The sequence below is a fragment of the Pavona decussata genome, unplaced genomic scaffold, assembly GCF_977016875.1.
Source record: "Pavona decussata unplaced genomic scaffold, jaPavDecu1.1 SCAFFOLD_175, whole genome shotgun sequence".
Classification (NCBI taxonomy): Eukaryota; Metazoa; Cnidaria; class Anthozoa; order Scleractinia; family Agariciidae; genus Pavona; species Pavona decussata.
This window is the reverse complement of record NW_028145586.1, coordinates 4,580,631-4,607,162: the sequence shown is the minus strand read 5'-3', so window position 1 is coordinate 4,607,162 and position 26,532 is coordinate 4,580,631. Positions and strand designations below refer to the sequence as shown.

The 26,532-nt window shown below is 38.3% G+C and overlaps 1 protein-coding gene and 1 long non-coding RNA gene across 3 annotated transcripts in view; one reads left to right on the top strand and one right to left on the bottom strand.

The window, feature by feature from the left end:
- Positions 1-26,532, bottom strand: part of LOC146463787 (uncharacterized) — a 73,622-nt gene that overhangs the window by 30,503 nt on the left and 16,587 nt on the right. Inside the window, exons 7-8 of the mRNA XM_085084379.1 lie at positions 26,122-26,193; positions 24,409-24,480 (exon numbers count right to left, since the gene is read on the bottom strand). Of these exons, the coding sequence (XP_084940505.1) occupies positions 24,409-24,480; positions 26,122-26,193 (144 nt within the window). The remainder of the gene's footprint in view (positions 1-24,408; positions 24,481-26,121; positions 26,194-26,532) is intronic.
- LOC146463789 (uncharacterized) lies at positions 5,493-6,864 on the top strand. Of its 2 annotated transcripts, XR_014856820.1 has the most exons (3): positions 5,493-5,903; positions 6,022-6,142; positions 6,240-6,862. It is a non-coding gene; the product is annotated as an uncharacterized LOC146463789 (long non-coding RNA). The 2 variants fall into 2 exon arrangements; XR_014856821.1 differs by having other exon boundaries at positions 5,493-5,907; positions 6,022-6,864.

The window sequence follows — 26,532 nt, the reverse complement described above, 5'->3', positions numbered from 1 at the left end:
TGTGTCTGAAACTTTGACCCGTATTTAACTCTTGAGTAATGCAGAATTTCCAGTCATTTTCTGCTACTTTTCAGTTTTGGTTAATTCTCTTGACACCAAAACGACCATTGAGAGATTTGTTACCCTTGACCAAACATTTTACACTGGTACTTTAGGATGTGTCACAAGAAAACTATGAACAAAGGAAACAAATTATGTATATGATAATTGATTGTACAAGGTAGCAAACCATTTTTTTTTTTACCATGAGATCACTGCTAGACGTTTTTTTTACTACACAAATAACAAATGCTCTATAATGTTGCAATACATTTTACTGTTTATGTTGCTCTCATGTAGACTAACCTTGTGTGCAACAAAAATAAACTAATAACAATACAATGTCCTAACCCAGTACTAGACCCGCATCTTGAATAAAAATGTAAAGATAAAGCTCCCAAAAATTGCTACATAACCCCACAAGCACTGTAGAGTTCAGGTGTTGGCTGATATACATTTTTTGGGTGGAACAATTAATAACATGTAAGAATTTTGGTAAAGGTAAGATCAGTAAATAAATTGGCCATTCGTATGGTTAAAAAAAATGCCAGATGAGTACATAGAAACAGTACATGAGAAAGTTTGCAGTTTTTATATTATTTGCTCATTTTTATTTGTTTGCCTGTATTTTATACTCCTTTCTCCTTCGGAAAGATTTTAATCCGCACCGCCCTCCACATTAACAATTATATACATAAACCACTGTCATACTAATCCTTTTTCAAAAACAGCAAGCATGAATAGAGCTTGAGCCACAAAATGTATAGGTAGATATATCGAGCCGTGCGGAAATCTTGCCTTTTAATTTACAGACTGGTTTCTGGATCTTCAGTTGTACAGGGCCGGAGAAAGGAAAATATTATTTTTTACAAATACTAATATGAACGAAAGAATTAGATAGGGAGAACAAAGATAATATTTAATCAGCAACCAATGTTAAAAAAATTACGTACATCTATCCGTTTCAACTCTTTACAAATAATGCAGTAAATGACTGTTCGACAGTTGAAACCTGTCTGCCAACCTATTAAAAGCTTCTCTAACGCTAGTAGCGATGATGCATTGACGATTGGTGCAATGAAAACTCTGAAGAAGTTTCACTCTCATTCAAATTAAGGCTCTAGCCTTGCCGTTTTGCTCAGTACTCGCCGCCATTTTGATTAAGCTTACAATTCGAGCCCAGTCTACTGCATCACACCCTTTTGCTCGGATCCGCTCGTTTCACCGCCCAATAGCTATCTGCCCTGGTTTGTACCCTGGGAAGTGACGTCATTGGCTCAACATGAAAAATTCCACATGGCTAATTTTCATATGGATTCTACTTCATAAACTGTATTCTGCTGTTGCGAACTAAATAACAGCAGAATACAGTTTATGAAGTAGAATCCATATGAAAATTAGCCATGTGGAATTTTTCGTGTTGAGCCAATGACCTCAGTTCCTGTAATTTGCAGCAAGCGGCCTTGTTAACTTCCGGAACAAGGCCAAGTAATGGCGGCCGTGAAATCTCGAATAAAAGACTTAAAAAAAAATACTTCCAATCGCCGTAAAAGATTGAAATTTGGTAACATGAGTAAGAAGGTCATATTCTACACGAAAATGCAAAAAGATGAAAAATGAGAATTTTCGCCCCAGGGGCACTTTAATTCAAAACAGAACCAGAGGCCCGTTTCTCGAAAGTCCCGGTAAGTTAACCGGGCCCGATAAGTGTCTTTGGCGATAAATATTTCTTAACAGAAGTCAATTTTCGTTAGCTTTGAATACTAAATTTTTAAAATCTTACAATTCTATGAAAAGATTGGTCAAGTACCATGTCTGTAATCACTGTGCAATCGGCGAAAAAAGATTTAAAAAAATATACTTATCGGGCCCGGTAAGTTACCGGGACGTTCGAGAAACGGGCCCCAGGCCACAAATCAAACACTAGAAACGTTTCCCTTTTCCTGTCTATATCTATAAAGAGGGCTTCCCCGACTTCTACGTTCTGTATGGGGGTTGAGATAAGTCTTGACATTGATATCAATTTGCCCAAGACTTGTTTAGTATAGAAGGGTTAATCGGGTCACAGTTCTCCTTAACTCCAGGCTAGTCCATCCTAGGTCATGAAGCATTTCGGTAACACTGGCTGTAGTTGTTAGTACAGAACCGAGCTGCCTTTCCCTGGATCCTCTCAAACTGAACGATGCCTTTTTAAAGATGTGGATCCCAAGCGGGACAGGCATATTCCAGCTTCGGACGGACTATAGCTGTATAGGCAGTTGTCTTAACGCTCTTTGGACAATTCCAAAAGTTCCGCTTAATAATACCCAATACTTTAGTTGCTTTCGCAAAAATTATTGTAGCGTGTTTCGACCATTTCAAATCATTGTTCATTTCTGATTGGTTTCCTTTCTTGCTCAGACAAGCAATGCGGTGACTAAACGAACTTTTGTTTGTGACACAAACTGCTGGATCAAAATGTTTCACCAAGATTAAACATAGAAAAACATTTATTTAAATGCAAAGTTGAGAGAGGCGGCTAAACAGTGAAACATTTTCTTCCAATATGTGTTGGCCAGAGATGTGCAATAAAAAGTCATTTAGCCGGTTAATAACAAGCTATACAAAATGATGTGTTGTTTGATTCAGTAAATAAAGGTAAAAATATGAAAGACTATTTTAATATGGAGGAGTTTTCCATATCTGTCAGTTGTGAGTTAAAGAGCGTCAAATGCCTGTTGTTAGCAAATAATTAAGGCTATTTTCAGTTACACATTATTTCGTCGATTTCATGGATGCACATGGGAAGATTTTTTAGAGTAATCGAAACATAAGAGTTCTCCTGTAGTTTTCCGCAGATGATCTAACTAAAAATCTTTCATTTGCTTTGCTTAGTCAATAATATATCCATTTTTGTTTGCTTCTAAAGCACCACTGATGAGTTCTATTGTTATCCTACCTGAAGATCACATTTTGTTATGTTATATCTGACACTCACTTCCCTATTTAAGTATTTTACTCAGAAATGGTGGGGACTTTTACTCCTGATTTAATAAAATTGGGCAATTGCTCTCGCCTATTTTCACAAAAGTGGGACCTGACTTAGGGTCAAGTCTATTTTAACTCAAAAGCACTAACACTAATCTACTAATGTATGGAATAAAATTTGTGGGCACTTTACGTTGCGTGCCGTAAAGAGCTCCGCGATATCCCTAATATTCACGGATTTCAATCGAAAGTAAACAAAAAGCCGTCAGACCGATTGACACATTTCTGACCAGAACTCTTTTAGAAATACAATAATAATCGCTAGGTAAATATTTCTGGCCATTTGGCCATATTTTAGAGAAGATCTAACCTTTTATTGGTATTTTAAATGAAACCTCTTGAGCTATTTTTTTCTTTTCCACGATGTGCTGTAGCAGTGTTTTGCGTGACTGACAGTTGTTCATTTGAAGGCCTATATAAATTATTCAATATTCGTTCTACACTCAATTTAAAACGTTACCTTTCTTGTATGTATGAATAAAATCAGTAGTTAAAAATTCTCTCCAAGACAAAGAATTAGCTGCTTAAAAATTTTCTTTCTTCTTCTTATAATATGTGAACTGGTTTCCAGTTTACGTTTTGTGACGCAGTGTTTATTTATCAACGTATCAATACTCCGTTGTTCATCTCAGTCTTATTTCATTAAAGCCCAGAGGTGTTTCATTTTGAATATTTTGTCAAAATTCTCCTGGCACATTCCGAAAGGTCGGTATTAACTAAAAATGTCTGCTATCCCTACTATCCCGGCATAAAAAAATTACAGACTAGTTGGATCCAGACAAGGAGAGCTTTGTTTTGCTTTCTGAAAGCGACTCAAATATATCGGCGCATTTGGCGAGCTGTTACTTATCAAAATGGGGCGATATTAGCGAAGCAGAGCTGATCTTGGGAAAAGAGCGGGTATTCGTGGCTCGTCAGCGACCCGGTTTGCGAGCTTGTCTATATGCCTGAGACATGGAGATGGACAAAGTCGTGCCAGTGCGCTTGCTGGGAAGATTGTAAGTGTGGCGGGGAGACAAGTGATAACTGAAGTGGTCGATAAATGATTCTTATGTTTGGCAAAATCGCCGCTGTTGGTTCGCGTAAGTACGATTACCCTTTAGGCTGTGGTGTATTTTTTCCGTCGTTCGTTTCCATTAAGGTTTATTTTCGGTATCGCAAAGTTTACCTCGCCGTCAACGTACAATTTCTAAGGAAAACCGAATCTCTAAAAAACACGCTTTGATCTGAAGGTATGGATGCACCGAGTGTCAGATTGCGTTTTCTTTTTACCTGGTTTCAAACGCAAGTAAAGAAAGTCTTTTGAGTCAGGATTGCCGTTGGCGCTCTTTTGAAGTGAACCAGTATCAATGAGCCGTCATTCTTCGAAAAACTATACAAATCAATTTGTGGTCGGGATTAATTGATATACACTCGATTGCAAAAACGTTGACACCTAAAAAGCATAAACCGTGAACGATGCGACCCAAAGGCTTTATGGGTATCAGTGTACTAAATTTATTTGCATAATATTCTATTCTCGTGCGAAGTTTGACTGGACCAAAATTAGTTGCACGTGGTGAATGATGGAAACTGTCCAAGCTTTCCTTAAAGTGTCCAAGTTAGCCAACAAGGGCCAATTTGAGTAATATTGCGATTTGTCTAAGTTCAAATCAGTCAATGAACTTAAGCAATATTTGGTAGAAAATTATTCGGAAGAATTAAGTCAGCACTGTATTTTTTCTTGCAAAGAATGAGAATGGTAAATTATTGATTATGGAAATGAGGTTATTGCTTAAACACTACCCACAAATCCGCTGGGTTTCATCGTTCACGGTTTATACTTTTTAGGTGTCAACGTTTTTGCAATCGAGTGTATATACAACACCTAGGGAACACCAGCCCAATATGGTTCCAATTACTTGACCTCAAAAAAAAAAAAAAAAAAAAAGTGTTCACCTGTTCACCTCCATCTCAAGTATTACCTGTAATATTTAAGGATACTTCCTGGGTTCGCGGGTGTCCTTTGGAAAAAAAATCGTACGCGCGCAAGTTTTAATAAACCTCTAACAAACTATATATCATTATAAAGCTTAATAAATGTAGTTTCCTATAAAAAATATAATTGAGCGATCTTTTCCTTTTTTAAGTGCCAGGAGCCAGTAGACCCTCGACCGATGGTCGTTCCATTGAATTAATCGGTTATCGAACGCCGCGCGAAGAACGAAATCGCTGCACAGTGTTATTCACAAGGCATCAATCAACAAAAAGGTGTCAGGCTTTTTCGAAATTCTGATTGGTTATTTAGATATCCACGTTTAAAGTTTGAGTAGCAAAAAATATTTGAGTCCTGTTGCGTAAACAGTCGCCACGGGAAAAATATTTTGAAAATGAAAATTCCCTGACACTATTTTGTTTGTCATTATTCCTCAAATCTTCTGGCCAAATTTCACGACAATCCGTCAAAACCACATACCCTATTAATTCGTTCAAAGTCGACATACTCTGCCAAAATTCAAGTGCGAGTTTTCGCTCGATAAAGGTTTGTAAGAAAAACAAGCCTCCACAGGAGATTATGACACCTCATTAGGTGGCGAGCCAATCGAGCAACAGGACCCCATGGCGTCAACAACAATAGCACAGAATTTCGCGGAAAAAGTATCGCGTTGCAGACACGTTTTAGACTCCGCTGTTGTGATCGAGCGCGATGGGGAAAGTGGCGAAAGGAAAACGTAAAAATCAACCAGGAAAACGGGGAAAAACCAAGGCTAACGAAACCAGAAGCGCGTCAGCGGAGAGTTTGCCAAACTGTGCACTCCTCGGAGGAGTGCACTGATAACAGAGATGAAATCTATTGGGTAGGTTGTTCGTTTTGATTGCGTGTAATGTAATTTACGCTTCAAGCTAAAGCGATTATTCATTTCGTATCAAAGGAAATGCATAATGAAAGAAAATCGCATTTTTACTGTTATTTAGGTACGATGGTGATTTCTTCGTAAGAAATATTCAAGATAGCGTGGAGCGGAGCAAAAAGCGAGAGAAAGGGCCACGCAGAACGCGCTATCTCCAGTATTACACGTGGGCTGATACGCTTCTGGTGAGTTCTATTTCATCGGTCTAATTCTTGCTGATTTTATTCCAATGTTTCATTACAAACGCGCAGTAAAACGTTATTTGGTTTTATCTAGCTGCAGAAGAAAGAAATCGTCCCAGAGGATGCAGAATATGATATTTGATATTTTCACAGGACGCTTGCAAAGTTACCCTGCAGGACTTTTGCACGGCAATCGACCTCTGTGTACTTGATCCAATAACAGTGGATTAATTTGAAGGCCGCTGCTCCAGTTCTTCGTGATCACCTTCGACAGAACCTTCAACGTCGACTAGAGTTTCTTGGTCGAACCAAGAGCCTTTGTTGCTCTCTGAAAGATCACGTTTTCGATCTTCGCTGAAACCTATCTTTCCCTTTTTCTTAGGCCCTGGCTTCTTCCGGGATTTTATCCACAGGCTCTTTTCGTTTTTTGATGACTTTTCCATGTGGGAAGCGCCGGCAAAGAATATAAAATTCGAAGTGAGAAATTTTCTGCAGGCGAGATGTAAACAAAATATGCTTATTTCTGAAATAAGAGCTCCTGGGTGAAGCGTTTGCCGCGAAAATTCCTCTGGGGCGTCTCGCACTAAGAAGATTATGACACCTTTTTTATTTATTTACTTTTAGATGGAAATACGTTTTCCTAAATATCTCGCGCGCTTTTTAATATTTTTAAATTTTTTTTTTAGTAAATGTTAGATAAAATCCGCAAATTATATTTGGTCGAAAAAAATGTTTTTTCCCTTTTTTACCCTATCGAACCCAGGAAGTACCCTTAACGCAATCTGTGTTTATCCTATTCTATGGATTAGAGAACTTATGTCAATGATTTTGGCGTTGCATCTGTATACCGGCATGTACTAAAACCCGAAACGGCGAAACGAAACCTCTGAAATGACTTGAAATACGGTAGAATACGGAAATTTACCTTTTCTGAGAATGAAGGTCGTTGTTATATCACCCGCTCCCGCATGTATACTTTCTTATACTGGAAGACGACACGCAGCAAAGGTAAAAACATATTTTGATTCTGCTACCATTGAAGTTGTCGTCGGATGATATTTGCTGCTGCTACGATCACTGTTTTTTGCTACTCTTTATGCGAGTCGTCGACCAAAGTAAGTCTTTCTTTTTAATGCTTATATTTATTTAGCAAAGTTTTCAATGAGAAGGCATGTTCCACATCAATTACAGAATAAAATAGACATTTTCGTCTTGTGAGTTTTCGGAGTCTTGCGAGTCCTCCTCCATAGCCCTAGCGCTTTCACGAGAAGCGAGGGAAAAACAAGTTTTCGCACCACCCGGTGACCGGGATAAACTGGGCCTCGAGTGTTTCGGTCATTTCTTTTCGTTTCGTTTGTTTGGGATATTTCGGTCGTTTCGTTTCGTTTCGTTTTGGCCGTTTCGGTGGTTTCCGTGGTTTCGTTTCGCCGTTTCGGGCTTTAGTACATGCCGAAAATTTTAACGAAGGTTAAAGTCACTTGGGAAACAGTTTTTGTAGCTCATGAAAAATTATAACATCAGTCAGGAGCCCAGTGAAATTTTCAAAAGTTAGCTTCAGATTTCAAATGCTGTAGATTTAAGCCTATGGCGTTAGTATTCCGGATAAGGCGGTCCCTTTTAAACGTAAAGCTTTAAAACACACCAGAACGACACTTAAATATGTACTTGATGTCTACAACAAATCTCCCCATGATGCTTTGTACCTGGCAAAATACCACCACTCGTACAGATCTCTCCCCCCTAGCTCTTCCGAACGCTCGAAAATCCCCTACTCACAAGCCAATCAGCATACGACAACTTACACAGAAAAAGCAAAAAAAAGAAAGAAAATATATATCTGACTTTTATTTACACTATTCAATAGCGAAACAACTTTCTTGTTAACTGAATTACGTGTTTCATAAAAGACCGTGCTAATCGCAACGGATCATAACTATGCAAAAAGAAATGTTTTGACACCAAACTTTTCATACCATTTACAGTGCGACGCGCCTTACCGTGGCCACCCAACAAACTTTTTTTTACAATTTCGTCAACCAGGATACGCGAATTTGATTAACGGTCACGCCTCCTTGCAAAGTCCAATAGACAAGTGACGCAACAAAGAATTATTGAAAACCTTGTCCTTGTCTCTGCTGGATCCACAGTGAGGGTAATTTTTTATGCAGGAAACAAATGGATAGAATAGCAGACATTTTTAAGTAAAACCCACCTTTCGGAATGTGCTTGGAGAATTTTGACAAAATATTCAAAAAGAAACACCTCTAGATCTGGGTTTAAATGAAATAAGACTGAGATGAACAACGGAGTATTGATACGTTGATAAATAAACACTGCGTCACAAAACGTAAACTGGAAACCAGTTCACATATTATAAGAGGGAGAAAGGAAATTTTTAAGCAGCTAATTCTTTGTCTTGGAGAGAATTTTTAACTACTGATTTTATTTATACATACAAGAAAGGTAACGTTTTAAATTGAGTGTAGAACGAATATTGAATAATTTATATAGGCCTTCAAATGAACAACTGTCAGTTACGCAAAACACTGCTACAGCACATCGTGGAAAAGAAAAAAATAGCTCAAGAGGTTTCATTTAAAATACCAATAAAAGGTTAGATCTTCTCTAAAATATGGCCAAATGGCCAGAAATATTTACCTAGCGATTATAACTGTACTTCTAAAAGAGTTCTGGTCAGAAATGTGTCTATCGGTCTGACGGCTTTTTGTTTATAGTTTCGATTGAAATCCGTGAATATTAGGGATATCGCGGAGCTCTTTACGGCACGCAGCGTAAAGTGCCCACAAATTTTATTCCATACATTAGTAGATTAGTGCTTTTGAGTTAAAATAGACTTGACCCTAAGTAAGGTCCCACTTTTGTGAAAATAGGCTTTAACTACATGTATGTCACGTTTAATGCATTCTGAAGTTAAGGAAGGGGTATATTGAAAAAATTGGAACTCAGTCACAATTTCACAAAAAACAAAAGTTAAACCTTTAAATTGTTATTGACAAATGGAACTTCAATGTTTAAAATATTCAAGTTGTCTGAGCTAGGAATAGCGTTTTGACAGCACCGGTAATGTATAGATAAATTGAAGAGTCCCCGAAGGTAAATTAGGTAGTTTTGAGGTCACCTTGTAAACCGTCTCGCTAACAACGAGAAAAATCGCATTCAGAGGTCAGTAAATGTGATATCTGTTGATGGGATATAATGATTGATGTTCATTGAAAAAAATTAGCGAAATCGGTGAAAAGTCGAAATTTGCCTTATCCGTTCTAACGCGGACTGCCTCTTAAACGCCAAGGTCGCTTAGTATAGTTGATGCCGCATACTGATATCTGATGCCCAAAGAACGCATTAGCGCTGAATCGTGACGTGACTAGTTGAACGCAAATTCGGTTTCTGATAAATAAACCTTTTCCCGCTCAGTCAAGCTTTGTCTGTCAGAGGTGGTTATAAGAGCAAACATTTGTTTGAGACGCAAAATGTTGAATAAAAATGTTTCACCTAGATCAAACATCGAAAGGATTTGAAATGCAAAGTTGAGAAAGGCGTAACAGTGAAAAATTTTCTTCCAATGCGATGTTTGACAGAGATGTGTAATCGTTTAGCCGGTGTTTAACAAACCACACAAAATAACGGTGTCATTTGATTCAGCAAGAAAAGGTAAAGAGGTAAAGGAGTATTTTTAAAACAAAGGATTTTTTCTATAATTGTCAGGATTGAGTTATAGTGGTTTAAACTGCCAGTTGTCTATAAAATTAAAAGCTACCTTCCAGTTTAAAGGTGAGCATTATTACATCGATTTCATGGATGCACATGGGAAGTTTTTTTGATAGTAAACGAAACGTGACGACATGAAAGCAAGACTATGGAAAACTGCGCAGCGGCAAGAAAAAGAAAACTTCACGCCTCCGAGTAAAAGTAGACTAACGGAAGAAAAACGCGAACTTAAGTTCGAAAGCAAAAACTAGCGGGTAAACAAGAAACATAAACCGGAAAAAGCCCTAAGTGACTAAATTAAAGGATTATGGAACTTCCCAGTGAAGTACCTCACCCAGCGCTCCAACGAGTACCTGGCCGGCTCTGCTTCTAATGCTGGCACCAGACGTGGATTAGGTGGAGGTTCAAGATTATCAGTAGCAAGTTCAACAGCCGAAGCAGCGTCAAGAGCAGGTGGGCGAGGAAGAACAAGGTCAGCCGTAACGCTGATGTTGTTTGACAAGCACTGGCACTGTATCGCGAAGTTGACTGCCGTCCCGGAGTACCGATGAAGTGACCACGTTTCATATAGAGGGACCAAATTTATACACGAGGAGTGAAAAGAATTACTAACACAACAGAGCATGCGCGAGCGCGGGGGAATTCGAATAGATTACTAAAATTTATGCAACGAGCTAATTAATTATGCAGTAAGAAAACCTCGTAAACCATTTCTTATTCCTTGTTGAAGCATATACTTATTCCTTTATTTTTCTTTATCGTGAAATAGGCCAAGCTTATAAAATAAAATAAATCAAATCAAATCCCTGGAATTGCATTATACAATGATTCAGGTTTTTCTTTTTTATAAATGAGTAATATTACGTAATGGATTTCATATTTATGGGATCCAAAGTTGATCTCTGTTTAAACAACTTAAGTAAAATATTTCGTGGCTCATCATCTGCCCTTGTCTTTCTTTAAAATATCTCATCCAAGTCACTAGTGACCACAATCACAATAATTGCATGCAAGCAGGCTTGCGGGTACATATTGATATTGCCTAGCGCTATAATACTAAGGCCGCTCGTTTTGGCCACTCAAAGGTTTGTGTCTTTTAAATGCCAGTAACCAATGACCTATCACTTGTGACTCGTAACCGTTGACCTACTGTTTATATTTGCCGGTTACAGGATTATTATTTATCCTTTCCTTCTGGCCTTTAGTTCTTATAAACCTTCGCTTCTGAAATGCTGAAGCTAAGACTTTTGACATGTTTGAGTATCTTGGGAATTATGTGTCTGGTAGGTCACTCTGTTGAAACGAGTAGAAAAAAAATTTTCAGATTTCTAAGTCTTAGCCACTGTCTTTTGTTTTAAATAAATGAATTAAGTATTGTGAACATAGAATGGTTCTTCACTTGGTACATTTATTACATTATCCCCATTAATGACATGCCTTATGGTTTTCGGTTTAGAGAGTCGCAACTCTAGTTGTGGAAAGTAGCTTGTCTTAGGTACTACTTTTCTCGCGGTGTACGACTCTGACAGCTGTTTCTTGAATTCTTTCGAGTTTGGACGCACCCGATGGCTAAATATCCTGCCAGACTACCGAGCAATAGGTCAGGTAGGCTTGAGATAGGGAATCACTGACTGCCCATATAATTAAACATTGTCTCTGGTAACACCAATCTTGAAAGAGAAAAATATAGTCTCCCTCAACATATCAAATAAGCCATTGCAGTAACTTCGAAACCTCGGCTAAACGATCAGACATTTTCTTCTTTCTTGATTGGGTCAAACGCAGAACTTCACACGAACTTAATTCATGTTAATTAGTTGTATTGTGTTCGACTTCTGTTAAGTACGGTGTTTGATCTAATTAAGTTCGGCTGATTATATTTTGGTCTGCTGAACCGGTCTTCACACCTGGTGCAGAAGTGAAAAACGGTTTCAGATTGACCATGGGTCAAACGCCCATCTTCATATGAAGAGTAAAAAAATAAATAACCAGGTAGACATGTCTAGCATAAGGCACCTCCACAAAAAAAAAAGAACAGTTATAAGACAGTTTTAAAGCAAACAGTGATCCAATGGTTTTCTAAGTAGGTGAGTTAAGGTTGTTTCAGATGTCACTTGTCTATTAAATTTTAAGCAGCTTAATTTCAGTTACAAACGTAGCGCTTCTCCTCAATCAGTTTTGCTAGTGTTAATAAAGGTTCTGCGATACGGTGGGCTAAATTTTATCTGAAAGAAGCATCTCTAGGTGATAGAAAATCAAAGTGCCAAATAGTAGTTGAAGAAAAATTCATACGTTTCAGGCTTCCCTCCCCCCCCCCCCCCCCCCACCCCCTTCAGTGGATCAATATGAAGTTAGTTCGTTGAGAAAAGCTCGTTACCACGCCAATATTTTGAAATGTGAGCGCGCGCACGCGAACAACTCAAGGGAATCGAAAGTCGGCATTGAGGCCAAACGGCTCACTGGTACCGAGTTTGAAAAATAAGCCGCATTTCTTGTCGTTTACGATGTTTGTTTCCTGCGCAGAGCATAATGCCGCAGACCTGTGCGTCGCACAGACAATGGCTGTTAGCACTGAAATGCTCCGCGACTGGAAAACCGGGCAGGTTTTTCTTAGTGCTGCGTAGGTGCTCACAAAAGCGTTGCCTGAGTGTACGGCCAGTTTCTCTGACAAAGAGGAGGACAACGACGACAGGAGAAGCAAGGTGAACGCCTGTCTGATGACGATGGAGCATTTAGGACCCTGCTGGGTGGTGACGGTGGAAATATGACCACAAGTGCGACAACGATGGTGTGCAGACGGAGAAGTACCCTCCAGAGGAACCCGCCATCGTCCTCCGGCCACCGTAAACGAAAACAATACTGGTCTAGATTGAGTTAATAATGGATTATTTCCAACTGATAAGACAGTGTTGCCAAAAACCCACTCCTGAATAATAAATATTGGCTCAAGTCACATTGCAAGACATCATTTCCTGTAAGATTCTCCGTCCCTCATTCAGTGTTGCCACCCTTTCTACTACATGTGGTAAAGATGGCAAGGTAGCTTTGTAGGCGGAGAACCGAACGCGGGAGAGACAGTGACAGAGCGCACAACCTGACAAAGTAATTCCACGTGCGCTTAAGAGAATCATCTCACTCGTCTATAACAATTGCGCACCTCAGGTAGCGACCATCATCGCAGTGGAAGAAGTTTGAAAGAGACGATTTTGACAGGATAGTTGCTTTAAAATAGGCCAAGGGTTAGCAGTATTTGAAACATATGTTAAGATTCTTCTGGGATCTTTTGGAATAAGACTTAAATGACCAGATATTTGACATTCCCAGAAGATGTGATCCTGTAATAACCTCCTTACCGACGAGCAAACAGCTGTACATTGTTTAGCATCGGATTCCGGAATAAATGAGATGTACAACTGTGTGTCATCAGTGTTCGCTCATACACCTGCTAGATGTTCTCCGAGTGGACTAAACAGCTCACTTACATACACCACAAAAAGAAGGCTGCCAAGAGTGAGGGACCTTGTGGCTTACCATCGTTGAAATCAATGCGGCGTGCTAGTTGTGTAGGGCCGGGGTGATCGTCAGTCTACGTACATAGATAATTCCAACCACCGACTGTGTCAAACATATCGTTTTCAATAATTTTTTAGAGAGAGGGTCGGAACAATGATCATTGTGGTCATGCTGTTTTGATGTACAAGCAGGGTGCAGGTAGCCCTGATTACTTTGACTCTATCTTGCCGAAACGCAGACTGTGATCTAGATAACTATTTTGAACTTTTGTTTTAAAAAGGTGCATGCTTTTAAATTTGTCAAAAATAATGATGGGTATAAAGATTCGAAAGCTTTCCCTTTACCTGTCAATAGACTCCCTACGGTTTTATTATTTATTGCAGACTTCCAGTCTTTAATATTATGTTCAGTAATGTTTTCCACAACTTTTAGCAGAGCAATAGAATGACATGTGCGTATTGAGATTGACACCTATACTCTGTATAATTGAACGGACGGTGCAGTTACTGTTTTAAAATTTAAGTGACGGTGTTTGCTCGGATGTGATGGCCCTGTAGTTCCTTTTTATCCCCCGGTCATTTTTTGTGTGTACTGGGTACTTTCCAAGTTTTGTGGATCGATTAAAGACATATTCCAGGGAGAGTGCATGTTCTGTTGCTGCAAGGTCCAGGATCGTAGGGGAGGAGGGGCAATGTTATCACAGCCTATTGATTCATTTTCATTTAAGACTTGCAGTAATTTTTTTCGGACTCAGTAATAATTTATGAAAAGAAATCAAAGAAAATCTCTACCAAAAAGTAAATTAGAAAATGTGATCTCAATTGTCACAAACTTTGTTGAAATCTTACTTTGATTTCTTCCAAAAATACAATGCTTTTTCAAACACTCAGAAGACAAGTTTTGATTACTTACTTTCACCTCAGCTACATTTAGTTTTCTTAAACTGAAATAACCAAACTCGCCTGATATATGTCTCTGCAGATTGTAGAGGTGATAATTTTGCAATAGAAGTCTATCCAGATTGCAGAAAACGTTTCCTCCAAAACGTGGAAGATCAGTAGAGTCCACTACTCCAGTTTCTCGTCTTGGGTGCCGAAAGCCTCCATGACATGCTGGGGATGGTATCTAAGTAGTGCTTAAATTTTTTTCCATTCCTTACAGCCATTATAAATTCCTAAATAGGTTTTATTAGTATGTAGCTGTTACAGACTAACTTTCTCTTTCACAAGGCTGTATATCATTATTTTTCAGTTTGCCATCAGTAAGGGACTGTCACTTCTTATCGACTGTTGCAAGCAATTGCGAAGATCTCTAAATATGCCACTACCACCACGAAATCTGCCAGGTAGATTTTGTTGCAGTATATAGTGTATATCCTTTTAGGCTGGGCAACAAAACATATGAGAACTTTTAATTTTAGTGCACTGCACCGAAGCAACAGAAAATTAGTTAATGTTTCCTCGCTGTCTCTATCTATATATGATTGTGACCTTGATAGTGTAAATAAGTTTAAGAGCCACTGTCTGTAAATATCGAGAATCCGGCGTCAGTCGTGAAATTTTCAATTTCTTCATATTTTGCCCAAATAACCTCTATAGTGAGTTATTTTCGAAAATACTATTCAAAGGACCTGAAGCGCTTTAGTTTTTTCAAAATCTAAGAAAGTTCGAAAAACGCCATTTTGGCCTTCCAACGGCGTCGAAACTGCAATAAAATTATGCATTTTCTTTTCGCTCGTTCAGATCAACGCAATAACATCTATCGATGTACTTTGGTTAACTCATAACAGAACTCTTGATCTTCCTGAATCACTAAATTATTTTGAGAAAGCTGTTGGAAACTGCTTGTTTTTGGCTGTGACAATTACCTTAGATACAGCACTTTAGCGGATAAAGTAATTTTAGCTAACTTTAACAGCAACAAAAGCCCACTGGTACATGTAATTTGAAGTTGAAACTAGCATGGTCTTAAAGCTCATTCTTTATAGTTTGTTGAATAAAAATTGCTAATGCGGCCCGACAAAAGTGTCCTGTCGAGAGACAGAAACGTGAAGTGTACTTTCTGGAATTTCGACCTTTCACGAAGCGAACAAGAAGCATCCCGATTCCGAACAGAACCGCACATTGTAAAATCTACCGATGGAAACCTGTTTCGGAATCCTGGATGCATCAAAACAGTCTTGTACTCAAAGCTACAATCCCTTTTGATTGAAAATTTTATTATGTTAACACTTGTGGAAAACAGGAGACGTGTAGTTCAAGCCGTGAAATATGTCATTCAACGCCGTGCCGAGCAGATATCTACAGTACCACGCACGTGTACATGTCGCAAGATTGCTATTTCGTTCCGCTATTATTTTACCGTTAAAACTAAAAAGAAGATCCTCAATATCATGGCATATGGTAAAACATGGACTGGAGTGGAGTGGACTGGATTTGTAAAACATGGACTGGATTGGTAAAAGGTGGATTAGTAAAAGGTGGATTGGTAAAAGGTGGATTAGTAAAAGGTGGATTGGTAAAAGGTGGATTGGTAAAAGGTGGATTAGTAAAAGGTGGATTGGTAAAAGATGGATTAGTAAAAGGTGGATTAGTAAAAGGTGGATTAGTAAAAGGTGGATTGGTAAAAGATGGATTGGTAAAAGGTGGATTGGTAAAACAATAAATGAAACAATAAACTTTATTTTGTTTGCAGATCCTTTTCGTTCTCTTTTTATCTTGATTATCCATACAGTGATCCGATCAAACAATGTCAATGGTATACATTCCAAATAATTCATTCTTTACTTTTACTATTAATTCACTTCAACATTAACTGTAACGAAATCATAATAAGCAATAATTTCCTAGTTTTCTTTATATTGTATCAGAACGTAAATGTAATATTTCCGCATTAGTTCAACGACAACAACAACAACAAAAAAAGAAACGCTGTTTTAACACTGTTGAATCAACAAAAGTTTTGCAATAATGTCCAAACGTTCGGCCTAGTAACGAAACAACAGAACTGAGACTGGGAGATGTTGTTTATTTATTACCATTTTATAACATTTGAATTTATCAGCTTTTTTCATGAAATGGTTTTGAATTTATTTTTTGATGGCGTGACAGTGAAAACCACTGATACATGCATCCATAAATAGTACGGCTGGAATAAATGTTTTGACCTTTGACCAATTTAATTTGGCATAATTTAAATTTTGGCGCGAAAGCTTCACGGCGCGCTCGTGATCGAGATGGCGGCTTCCAAGCTTCCATCTCTTTCTATTAAAAAGCGAAGACGGCAGTTTTCTTTGCCAGAGTTTAGATGGAATACAGTATGCATAAAGGAAGAGATAGGGAGTGGCACATTTGGATCTGTTTATTTGGCGAAATGCACCGACGAGGAGCATTGTGTTGTCATCAAGAAACTCAAAGGGGAAGCGGCAGATGCTAAACGACGTTTCGAAAAAGAAGCTGCTATATTGCATAGCGTGAAAGGCCACCGAAACATCTCCTGTTTTTTAAAGTTTTGCCAGGAGCCCCACGCAATCATGATGGAGCATTCGTGCTTCGACTTCGGTCCCCTTGGCGTTGAGAAAAAGTGTCCACGCGCCGTCCGACCTCGTGCCATTTTCTTCTTCCAGAGCACAAGGCTATGGCTTTCACCAGACTTGGCGTTTCTATTTAGTTTTTTTTTTCTAAATTAAACATCCCGACACGGTAACTATTAGTAGTATAGGTAACTATTGCTGAAAAAAAAAAAAAGATGTTTCAACAAAAATCGCTCGCGAAATTTTGCATGTAGGTACCGTCTTTTTTCATTCTTTAGCTGAAGAGTGTAACGGGTTTGTTTTATAATTTAATTTTCAATTATGTGTAGAAAAATAAGGGGAGCGTCACAAACATAACTATTAGTCGCACTAGAACGATTAGTATATCAAACAAATTCTACACTTTAGAAAATTAGGTTTGGCGAAGTAACCGGCGTCACGTTTACATTTCCTATGACATCATTACATTGAGTAAGCAGTTTGGTGTAAATTTTAGCGTCTCCGTCATAGAATAAGAAAAAACATAGGCGAGGTTTAGTCTGACGGAAACTAACGCGCGCGGTTTATTAGATTGGATCATAGTCGTTATCGAGATATATATGTAAATATTAAGCAAGTAATGAACAACGTTTGTTAAAAGCGTTTATATCACAGGTTTTTTTTTTGCGCCTGCAAGAGGTTACGATTACGATCTTAAAAAAAATTGATGCAAAACAAATCGCGCTAACTTTAGTTCACAGCTACTAAGCTGAAGAGTATAACGGTTTTTTAGATCACCTATCGAATCAGGGGAGCATCATGATGTATTAGGTTTTTCATCATCTTGTATTAGGTTTAGCGAGGTGACCAGCGTCACATTTACATTTATTGTTGCTGTTGTTTCGTTACTAGGCCGAACGTTTGGACATTATTGCAAAACTTTTGTTGATTCAACAGTGTTAAAACAGCGTTTCTTTTTTTGTTGTTGTTGTTGTCGTTGAACTAATGCGGAAATATTACATTTACGTTCTGATACAATATAAAGAAAACTAGGGAATTATTGCTTATTATGATTTCGTTACAGTTAATGTTGAAGTGAATTAATAGTAAAAGTAAAGAATGAATTATTTGGAATGTATACCATTGACATTGTTTGATCGGATCACTGTATGGATAATCAAGATAAAAAGAGAACGAAAAGGATCTGCAAACAAAATAAAGTTTATTGTTTCATTTATTGTTTTACCAATCCACCTTTTACCAATCCATCTTTTACCAATCCACCTTTTACTAATCCACCTTTTACCAATCCACCTTTTACTAATCCACCTTTTACTAATCCACCTTTTACCAATCCACCTTTTACTAATCCACCTTTTACTAATCCAGTCCATGTTTTACAAATCCAGTCCACTCCACTCCAGTCCATGTTTTACCATATGCCCAATATCATGCATGTTGTCGTCTTCCTTCGTTCATTCTTATCTCGAGATTTTTAAGCTCTGAAGGGAACACGCCACACGCCAAAAAAAAAAAAAAAAGACAAAAAAGAAAACAAACAAACAGGGCGATCAAATTCAAATGCAAACTCAGTAGCTACAAATCCAGGCCCGATTTAGTATTCAGTTGATTAATGCACATTTATTTTATATTCCAGTGATAAGGCATAATATACATCAAATTATTTCGTAAACAAAGTAGAAACAAACTTTCAGCGATGTCAAAGTACCGTGGGAAAGCAACTGTTAACAAGCTTTTTAAATTAATTTGTAGTTGGAAACAAAAGAATGTCAACCTCGCCGGTCTTTTGGCAATCCCTTTTTCTATTGCTATGTATGACAAACTTGCTCCTATATGTAAAGTTAGCAAACCGGTAGACTTGTTTCCTCCAAAGGCTGTGAATTTACACTGGAGTATTGCAATTACCTTCCGTCAAGTACAAAAGTTACTTTTATAGTTCACCAATCACGCCATATGGTCCAGATTTCTCCCTCTACAAAACGTTTCAGAACGTCGTTTGTGGCCGGATTTTGAAGTAGTTTTGTTGGCGTGTCCCAATAACTTTTGTCCTCTGGGAAGCTTGCAAACGGGCACTGTTATGGCCTTGTCGGGAACGGTGTGTAAATATTCGACTTGGTGCCTGTGCGGTCCAGCAACTGTGGAATGCGTGACAGTCTATCGCGCGGACTTCCAAGGGTATCTCGCGGACAGTTAGCAACGACATTACTGCTTTCCCGAGCAGGTAAGATGTCAAATAATTGAAGGTTCAGACTACACATTGTCACGGTTTTTAGGGCTCAAATCAGTGGAGGCGCCCGTTGGGAGTTGGGGGGAGTGGGGGTATGGGTTAGGCTCGATTTCCAGCCGCTGTTCGGGAAACGAGCCTAATGAAACTAGAAGGTGGAAAAACTCGCGCACATTGAGTCAAAGGAAAAATTTCAACAAGGTCCCTGCTAAGGCCTTGTTTTCTTTGGTTCCTGTGTTTAAATGCAAATGGTTCTTTCAGGACCTAAAAAATAAAACTTATTCCCAAAACTAAAGTTGAAAAAAGAATTCAGTTGCTCAGAAGCATCAGCATCAGGCCCGGCCCTTACCCTCCGCGAAAAACAAACAAACAAACAAACAAACAAAAATGGTAAGAAGAGAAAACGGTCGGTCCTTTGGAAGATTACGACTCCCCCTCTTGCTCTGAGTGTGTAGTCCTGTGTAGACAACTGTTTCGGGCTCATCAGCATGGCATAGCCATCGGGCATCCATCGAACGAGCCGAAACGTCAGGCTTGGCTGAACATGACAAAAGATGAAAAAGAAGCACACCTCGTCGTCATTATCATGTAGGTAGTTATTCCGGAAATTTGGTTTGAATATGGCCCGGGTTCGATTCTAGTTCTCAGTGTCATAAGAGGGCTTAGTTAATGGTTTGTTCTCGTCCTTTCTTGGAGAGATTTCTCTCCGAGTACTCCAATTTTCCCCTCTCCTCAAAAATCAAATTGAATTCCAATCTACTAATAATTATAGGGAAGCACTTTATCATGCGCCTCTGGCTCGGGAGATTGCGCAAGTAATGTGATTTTGACGTTAAATAAATTACTTCACTTTAAATGTAAAGTTACAAACTAAAAAAAGGAGTGTATCGTGCTCGCTCATATTTAAATGATCATCATCATCATCATCATCATCCTCCTCCTCCTCCTCCTCCTCCTCCTCCTCATCATCATCATCATCATCATCATCATCATCATCATCATCATCATCATCATCATTTTCATTTCAGAGCAAGGGCTCTAACTCTGAGAGCTATAATCAAGCTGGAATCCTGCTAGCTAGAAGTTCTAATCTTCCAAGGGACCGACCGCTCTCTCCTCTTACCTTTTTCTTTTCGGGCGCGTGCACAGTGGAGGAAGGGATGTTGATGCTGGACGATTTTTTTAAGCAATTGGATTTTTTAAACTTTTGTCTTGGAAATAATTTTATTTTAATTTTTAGGTCTAAAAAGAACCATTTGCATTTAAACACAGGAGCCAAACAAAACAAGGCCTTAGCGGCAGCCTTGTTGAACAATTTCCTGTGATTTTTTTTCCACCTTCCAGTTTCATTGCCCACCCACCTACCCCCTCCCAACGCGTAACGCGCAACGCACGCGGCTCCACTGATTTGAGCGCTAAAAACCGTGACAATGTGTACTGTGAAGTTTATAATTATTTGACACCTTACCTGCTTGGGAAAGCAGCAATTTTGATTCACTGTCCACTCCACAATCGTCGCTAACTGTCCTTTCTTGGCAAAATGCGAGATGCCCTTGGACGCGCGATAGACTGTCACGCATTCCAACAGTTGCTGGATTCTCTGAACTGGAGCCGCACAAACCACCAACCAAAGTCGTATACATGTATTTACGCACGGATCCCGACAAGGCCATAACAGTGACCGTTAGCAGGCTTCCCAGAGAAAAAACATTATTGAGACAGGCCAACAAAACTACTTCAAAATCCGGCCACAAACGACGTTCTGGAACGTTTTGTTGAGGAAGAAATCTGGACCATATGGCGTGATTGACCAATTATAAAAGGAACTTTTGTACCTGACGAAAGATTATTGCAATACTCCAGCGTACTGAATTTTATCACATCCTTTGGAGGAAACATGTCTACCGGCTGCCAAATACATCTATAGAAGCAAGTTTGGCATACATAACTATAGAAGCAAGGAATTCACTACATTTTCTCAAGGATTGCAAAAAGACCGGTGAGGTTGAAATTGTTTTGTTTACCTTGTTAACAGTTGCTTTCCCATGGTACTTTGGCATTGCCGATAGTTTCGGTTTGTTTTTACTTTGTCTACATAATCATTTGATGTACATTATGCCTTATCACTGGAATATAAAACAAATGTGTGGTTGTCTTAATCAACTGAATACTAAATCGGGCCTGAATTTTTAGCTATTTGCATTTGTCTTGGAATTTGATCGTCCTGTTTGTTTGTTTTGTTTTGTTTTGTTTTTTGGCGTGTGGCGTGTTCCCTTCAGAGCTCTCGAGATAAGAATGAAAGAAGGAAGACGACAACATGCATGACATTGAGGATCTTCTATTTAGTTTTAACGGTAAAATAATAGCCGAACGAAATAGCAATCTTGCGTCATGTACACGTGCGTGGTACTGTAGACGCGGCGTTGAATTACATATTTCACGGCTTGAACTACACGTCTCCTGTTTTCTACAAGTGTTAACAAAATAATATTTTCAATCAAAAGGGATTGTAGCTTTGAGTACAAGACTGTTTTGATGCATTCAGGATTTCGAAACAGGTTTCCATCGGTAGATTTTACAATGTGCGGTTCTGTTAATTCGGAATCGGGATGCTTCTTGTTCGCTTCGTGAAAGGTCGAAATTCCAGAAAGTACACTTCACGTTTCCGTCTCTCGACAGGACACTTTTGTCGGGCCGCCTTAGCAATTTTTATACAACAAACTATAAAGAATGGGCTTTAAGGCCATGCTAGTTTCAACTTCAAATTACATGTACCAGTGGGCTTTTGTTGCTGTTAAAGTTAGCTAAAATTACTTTATTCGCTAAAGCGCTGTAATAAGGGTAATTGTAACAGCCAAAAACAAGCAGTTTTCAACAGCTTTCTCAAAATAATTTAGTGATTCAGGGAGATCAAGAGTTCTGTTATGAGTTAACCAAAGTACATCGATAGATGTTATTGCGTTGATCTGAACGAGTCAAACGAAAATGCGTAGTTTTATTGTAGTTTCGACGCCGCCGGAAGGGCCAAAATGGCGTTTTTCGAACTTTCTTAGATTTTGAAAAAACTAAAGCGCTCCAGGTCCTTTGAATAGTATTTTCGAAAATAACTCACTATAGAGGTTATTTGGGCAAAATATGAAGAAATTGAAAATTTCACGACTGACGCCGGATTCTCGATATTTACAGACAGTGGCTCTTAAGTATTTAGGGATTATGCTGGCCTCAGACTTCACATAGTCTGATCATGTAAATTATGTAATTTCTAAAGTTAATCAGCGACTAGGTCTTTTACGTAGGATTAAGCATTTGTTACCTTTCACCGCTCGCCTACTATTCTACAACAGTCTTGTTCTTCCAGTTTTTGATTATGGCGATCTTGTGTGGGGCGACAAGAACAACGTGACTCTTATGAACGACCTACAGGTTTTGCAGAACAAGGCCGCAAAAATTATTCTAGACAGGCCACTTTTTTCGTCAGCTACTGATGCCCTGGTAACTTTAAAGTGGCTGAACCTAGAACAACGTAGATCTAACCATCGTTGTATATATATTTACAAGTGCATTAATGGACTGATGGACCACTCTATGAATTTACTAACAAACAGTGACATTCATAATTATAATACAAGGAACAAAGACATGCTCAGAATACCCCGTGTTACCAGAAATTGGGGAAAGCAGGGAGTTTGCCATCATTCTTCAAAAGACTGGAATGAATTAGAGAGAGAGACCAGAAATGCACCGAATATTGCTACTTTTAAGCGAAACATGTTTGCCAGGTTTTTTAATTAACCCTATCGGTAAGAATTTTTGTAGTTTTAGCTTTTTTGCTTTTATCATTTTTTATTTTTTATCAATTTGAAGTTTTTAACCCCATCGATGATATCTTTGTAGTTTCAGCTTCTAGTTTGAAGTGCTGTTTTTCTCATTTTGTAATTTTGTCTTATATATTGTATTTTTTAACCTTTTGTATATTTAATCTTTATAGGACCTTTCTGAAAACCACGTTTAGTGAACGGAAGCTTCCTAATAAAAGATTATTATTAGTAGTATATTGAAGTTGTCAAATAATTCCATATTCCGCCTCAAAAACGGATAACTAATTTATTTGCGGCGCAAAAAAAATTGCACAAGAGTATTGCATATTTTAGTGAGCGGGACTTATAAAGAAGAGCTAAATAGAACGTTCATAGAAAGGAAAAGTATCTTCCTTCAGACGTGACCCGAATTGACTTTGATAAAACAAAAGTTACTTTCTAGGAAGCATATCTCATTGGAAGCAGCGCCACGTCTGTTCATTCATTCTTATATAACTTTACTTTGAACCACTTAAGATCAAAACACCCTGTCTGACTTTGTCTGGCGGCAATTCCTCGAAAAATTCTTAGGGAGATCTAAACACTTCTAGTTTTGAAAGATATAGAGTGTTTTCACATGATGTCACGGTGGGCCATGTTGGTGTCCCAAAACAAAGAAATGGCGTCCTTGTTGGTGTCCCAAACTAAACCTCTGGGAATGGAACTCTATTTTTATGCAAATACTTTTTTTGTTTCAGTATACCAAGATGGCCGGTAGTCACGTGAATGAAAACACTTTATACGATGGCACTTTTGTTATCTTGGCGATTAAAATGAGAATTATGTTTTGATCACTGAGATAAGAATGCTCGGAAAACTCCTCACAAGCGGAATTTGATCCTTTGACTTCCTCTTTTCCGTTTCAGAATCGAAGGATCAAGAATTCCACCACTGTTAGGCGGATATCTGCAGACTGTTAATTATTCAAGGTATGCCTGTGTCACGTACCGAAAATATCCTTTAATTCAATCACCAGGTTAAAGACACGTAATATCCCATTTCTTTTATTGCATGCTCATATGTCATTTTTAGACTTTGTACACAAGATGTTTGTTATATGATGTGACAATAGTTTAATGCCCTCACTCCCACCAGTCTCTTATAACTCAGTGACAGATCATCGGGACAAGTAATCGGATGATCATTGGTTCGACTCCGTTCGAAGATCTTGGATTATTTTCCTGATAAATGCATACTTTTCACTTCCAGCTTATAAGAAGAGTATTGTAATGCAACAGGTTTTAGAAGAGTTTCACGAGTTTTGCTAGTTTTGAGTTAACGTTGTTTCAAATGTCAGTTGTTTTTAAAATTGTGAGCAACATTTTAGTGTTAAGTTACAAACTTGAGGCTTCTTCTAAAACAACACCAGCCTTACAAGTTTTGTTTACAGAGAAAGAAGAAGAGTTATACGTACAGCCACAATAGCTGAGTATTGTTGTCAAAAACTCCTTTGGGAAGTTCCTTTAGCTGGTTGGTACTCAAGCCCCTACCGACAAATAATGGTGACTATCATTTGACCTATTTTTTCTTAGAATGTGTTGGAGGTTAGGTCGTATTTGATGATCATTTTTCCTGAAATTAAGCAGTTAAAAAGGAACAGTACCGGGTACCTAAGTAAAATTTATACCGGCATGTCAATCTTATTCATGTCTCTTTCATTTATCATATGTTAACGTTTCAGTTTTTCCGTGACATAGACGGTTTCAAATAAAATTTATGGTGAGACCGCACATTTCAAGGCAATATAAAGACTAAGAGACTCAGTGAACAAACCTGCAGCTCAATTGCCTCGCCCCAACTTTCTCATAGACAGCTTTAGCTGTAGTACCCCGGTCCTTTGGAACAGCTTACCCTCTGATTTTCGGAAAGCAGAATCACTAAATGATTTCTGTCATCAGCTATACTTTCGTGCCCTCTTCTTATTCATGTAAAGCAGGATTTCCGATCTTGGAGTAAATTTTTAAGGTTGATTTTGTTATTTTAATCTGTACTGACGAGTTTACTATGTTTTTTAAACCGGCTACAGTTAAACCTGTATTAAGCGCACACCCTCGGGACCCTTGTTAGTGTCCGATTAATACGGGGTGTCCGCTGAAAACAGATTCCTATAGAATTCGTTTTAAAAGGGTCACATTAATATTCCTAGATATTAAAAGGCCTTGAAAGGGTCAAATACCATTCCCGTGAACGGAAAGGTGTTCGGCAGACCGAAAACCAGATCACTACTGTACACCAAAACGAAATAACAAATCTTATACGGAAGTAGTTGGGCGCGTTCCAAACATCATGGCCATGTGGTTAACCAAAGCTTTAAAGCGTCCAACAAACCCAGGAAAAGTGAAAATTACTGGAAAGAGGGTGCGCAAATCGGTGGGTATCGTTTGGAGCTTCGTACTCTTTAGGTTACACGTTTTCATGTAACTATTTGAGACAAAAATTGATAAAGGATTTGTATTATGTAATACGTTTTAAAGACATGTCTCTAGGTACACGAATTTCCTGTTTGCCACACAAACGTTTTGTCGATGAGGTCACGTATTACTAATTTGATCACTTTTTGTTAATCAGGCTGCCAACAGAGATAGTAGCTCCTGTTTGTTTAGTGTCTACAAAGATGCGACAGATAATATTAAAATACCGATCTATTAAAACGTGGACAAACAACGTGCATCCTCTTTGCAGTGCCCATTTAATACAGGTTTTTAACATTCAAGTGTGCTTAACATTTAATACAAATGATTGCAACCTATCATGTTTCGCTTTTAAGTTTCCTGGGCGCGGCCATTTTTTTTATTTTGACGTCATTGCGTTGCCGCTATTGTTAGTAAACAGAACTTCTTCTGTGTGCAACAATAGAGAACAATAGCGACAACGTAATGACGTCATGAAATCCACGATAGCCGCGCCTGAGAAATTTAAAAGCGAAAATAGGCGACAATCATATCTAGTTTTAAACACACTTGAATGTTATTTCTGCTTAAACTAAAATCTAGAATTTAGACACCATTTCCCACAATTTACCGTGCATTTGTTTTCGGAGCAGAGGTTTATTTAAGAAGAGTTCTCTTGTAAGAATCTTAGTGTCTTGAGGTTTGTTTTAGAGACCACGAAGAAGAGTTTTACTCACAGTTCATTCAGCTGGGTATTCTTATCAAAAACTCCTTTGGGTAGTTCTTTCAGTTGATTGTTACCCAGATACCTACCAACAAATAATCGTACCTGGATGGTGACTATCACGTGACATATATATTTCATATTTAGTTTAGTTTAATTTAGGGTTATCGGAAAAAAAAATGATCATCTTTTTTAAATTGTATGTTCGATTCTTGTCTTGAAGATTAAAGGTTGCCAGAGATATTTCTAAGGAAGATTCCGCTGATAATGCAAATATTTTCCGTAATCTCTATGTAGTTTCAGTTGTTTTGGTTAGTTAATAAAATTTAATTTTTGTTTGGTTCAAAAGCACCATCGTTGAGTTTCTGTTGTTATTCTACCTGAATATCATATTTCTTTATGTTGTATCTGGCACTCACTTCCC